Here is a 3,067-nt window from a genome sequence, read left to right on the forward strand (position 1 = left end):
CTTTCATTCTGTTCCACTCAAGACTTTTTGTGGCTGTGTAGCTCTGACCTTTAAATATTATTTTTGTCTAGATTTACTTATCTAAGTTTTATAGATTTAAAAATGAAGCATATCAAAGTTGATTTAGAAGCAAAAAAAAAAAAAAAAAATGAAATAAAAATTTGGCAGTGAAACGCTCCCTTACCGCTCCTCCTCATCATTAACCTTCATCAGCATCGGGTTTATCCGTAGTTCTGGAAAATCCAGATAAACACTAAACTTAAAAAAATATTCTCTTTCAAAATGTCCTGAATAGACCTTACGACTGTTCCAGTTTCCAATCTTTGATACGGTATTTAAAGGAAGTCTGTATATTTATTTCTTTAATTTATTTTCTCAAAGACAGACAGGTTTTGGGAAAAGTCCTCCTGCCACCCTCTTTGAAGTCCATCTGTAATTCATAAACCGCTTTTAAACATCTACTTCATAGTCTTATATTTCACTTTTATACCTTAACAGTGTCACAAATGACAAACTGCTTCCTGGAATAAAATTTATAAGACTATAAAGTCCAGATTCTATAATTTTTTTTAACCTGGTGCAGAATCAGATCCAACTCAAATTATTCACAAATTTTGCAACATAGAGATAATTAAACCAACCAAAGGGAAAGTTTTAATGCTAAAATGTCCAGAATGTGTTAACATAAAAACCATTCAGTTTTAAAACGAAGGATTCTTAAAAAGGAGAAAAGTTATTCATCATCAACCAAAAACTTTCCTTTCATATTTCTAATTGTATCCCTTTTAAAATATAATATTATTTAATTATTCCTTTGATTCTCTTTATCTGTGTTGCCTTTTATGCTGCTGCAGTGCTTTTCTTTTTCTTCTCATAGAATAGAAAATCCATTTATTGTCCCACTGTGTGGAAATTATGGCGTTTACATCGACATCTCTCTGAATTGTAATTATTGCAGCAACTTCAGGAAACCAAAAAAACTGCCGAGAGGTTAAGTTGGGCTATTTCTTGTCTGATTGGCTCGTTCAGAAAAGGAATCCGCTGCAATAAATACGGTGCTGATGTGAATTTTATTCACATTAAAGCTATAAACAACCTAGAATAACGTATCTAAAATATAATTTGTCAAACGTAGATTACAGCGATTTGTATAGCGGTCAACAATAAATACTGTGACCCACTCTTTACCAATGACACTCCCATAGGTGAGTAATATATCTAATTAAAAAACTCCTCCCAGATCTAGTTGATCCATTCCCCTACAGACAAACAATAAAAAAAAAAAAAACAGCTAAACTAACACCAAAGCATCTTAAATTTATGGCTCCTACAGTAATGCAACTGAAATGTGGTGTATAAATAAACTTGCCTTGCAGGTTTTTAATACAGGAATTATATTTATTAAAACCAGCTGCTGTAAACGGCTTATAAACATTGCCTCACATGTGATACATGGAGAAATTGATGGATTATTTTTAATGCATTTATTCCTTTTTATCAGTGAAGGTCCAGATCTGCGCATTGAAATGTTTGCACATCTAAAGTTAAAATATCTATTTTAAGAAAGGCTTCTTGATTTGTACTTAATTTGATCATATATCAGCTCAAAAATAAAGTATAAATGAATATTTAAAACTGCCAACTATGCAGAGTTTTGTGTTCCTTAACCGAATCAAAGGCAGTTCAATAAAAGAATATGAGATATGATTATTTCTCAGCCAATATCAAATACAAAATAATAAAATAGACTGATTTAACAAGTTGAATGCAGAAAAAAAAAGGCTAGAATTAGTCAAAAACTTCAAAGCAGTATCCCATAATAATTAGATAGAAAAGAGATGCATTTAGTGGATTTAAAGGCTACTTTAGATTTTCTTTCTGGTTTGTTTTGTTTCTTTAAATGGCTGAGAAAGTCAAACTAAGACAGTTTATTTATTTTCCGAGGCTTAAAGGGAGCGGCCTTTTTTATGTATGACAAAGCAGCTGTCAAAGCTGGAAAGTTCCGCTCTTCTGCCAGACTATGACATACTGTAGGGTTTTTATTTTTTGTCACATAGAAGGTTGCACGCCTCAGCAGTCACCGTTTCTCCTCCTGTGTTTTTTATCGTATATTTTTACATCCTTTTTTTTTTTCTTCATACATCTAGCGCGTCCCGGTGATGAGGTGAAGGTGGCGCAGGGTGTGAAAGACTTCCGATCCCACAGCCTGCCCATCATGAAGCCCCCTGACGGTCAGAGCCCCTACATCCTCACCCCGACCAAAGAGAAGGTGGCGCATGAATCTCTGGGACGCCGGGAGAGCATCGATCTGTTGGTGAGTCGCTGCTCGCCACGTCTGAAGCTACCTTCTCTTTTCTCAGCTCTGAGCCCAAACTCAGATTCTCCCAAATAACTTTTTCCCTGATTTTCCATAACTTCATTTTTTTCTTCCTATAAAACTCCAGACCTGTTTAGTTTCTCGTTTTGATCCCGTCATGACATCATAGTTTCCCAGCTGTGTAGATGAATTTAGAGAACTGATGTGTGGCTTTTATTTTGGACTTCTGTTTGTGCATGGATGAGCGTACCGGGCTTCTTTTTTTTTTTTTTTTCCATCATTGCTTGCTGTAATGATTAGTTTACTCTGGAAGGCTCAATTGTACTTCCACTTCCTGTGGCTGCAGGAAGCGGCTGCTCTGTAAGCGATGAGCGATACTAAGAGGCTAACCTCTTGATCTATTTGGCTGCAGAACATGAAGGCTGGAAATGAGGCAGGATGCCAAATGGTTCAAGCCGTGTCATGTAAGGACACCAAGCGTAAACCTTCCAGCTGTTTTAATTGTTTAAAAGAAAAAATAGATTTTAGCATTAAGGACAAAAAAACATCTGCTTCACTTTCTAAGAACTTTACTCTATAAGTTAAAATTATTTGCAGTTTGCATCGGTGACTATTTAAAGTCGTAGGGAAATCATATTTAAATGTCAAAACATTCTGGCTTAAACATTTATATAACTATACTCTTTATCAGATTACAACAGATTTACTGTTCCAAAATTTAGAAAATTTCTCTAAAAAAAAAAAAAAAAA

General features: G+C 34.7%; 1 protein-coding gene across 6 annotated transcripts in view; it reads left to right on the forward strand.

Annotated features, from left to right (window-relative positions):
* The window catches only part of plekhg5 (pleckstrin homology and RhoGEF domain containing G5), a 152,718-nt gene that overhangs the window by 106,058 nt on the left and 43,593 nt on the right, over positions 1-3,067 (forward strand). For all 6 annotated transcript variants that reach the window (XM_015373146.1, XM_015373145.1, XM_015373144.1 and 3 more), the window contains one exon: positions 2,148-2,314. In XM_015373146.1, coding sequence (XP_015228632.1) covers positions 2,148-2,314 — 167 coding nt within the window. The remainder of the gene's footprint in view (positions 1-2,147; positions 2,315-3,067) is intronic.

The sequence above is a fragment of the Cyprinodon variegatus genome, unplaced genomic scaffold (genome assembly GCF_000732505.1).
Source record: "Cyprinodon variegatus isolate N-32 unplaced genomic scaffold, C_variegatus-1.0 Scaffold81, whole genome shotgun sequence".
Taxonomy (NCBI): Eukaryota; Metazoa; Chordata; class Actinopteri; order Cyprinodontiformes; family Cyprinodontidae; genus Cyprinodon; species Cyprinodon variegatus.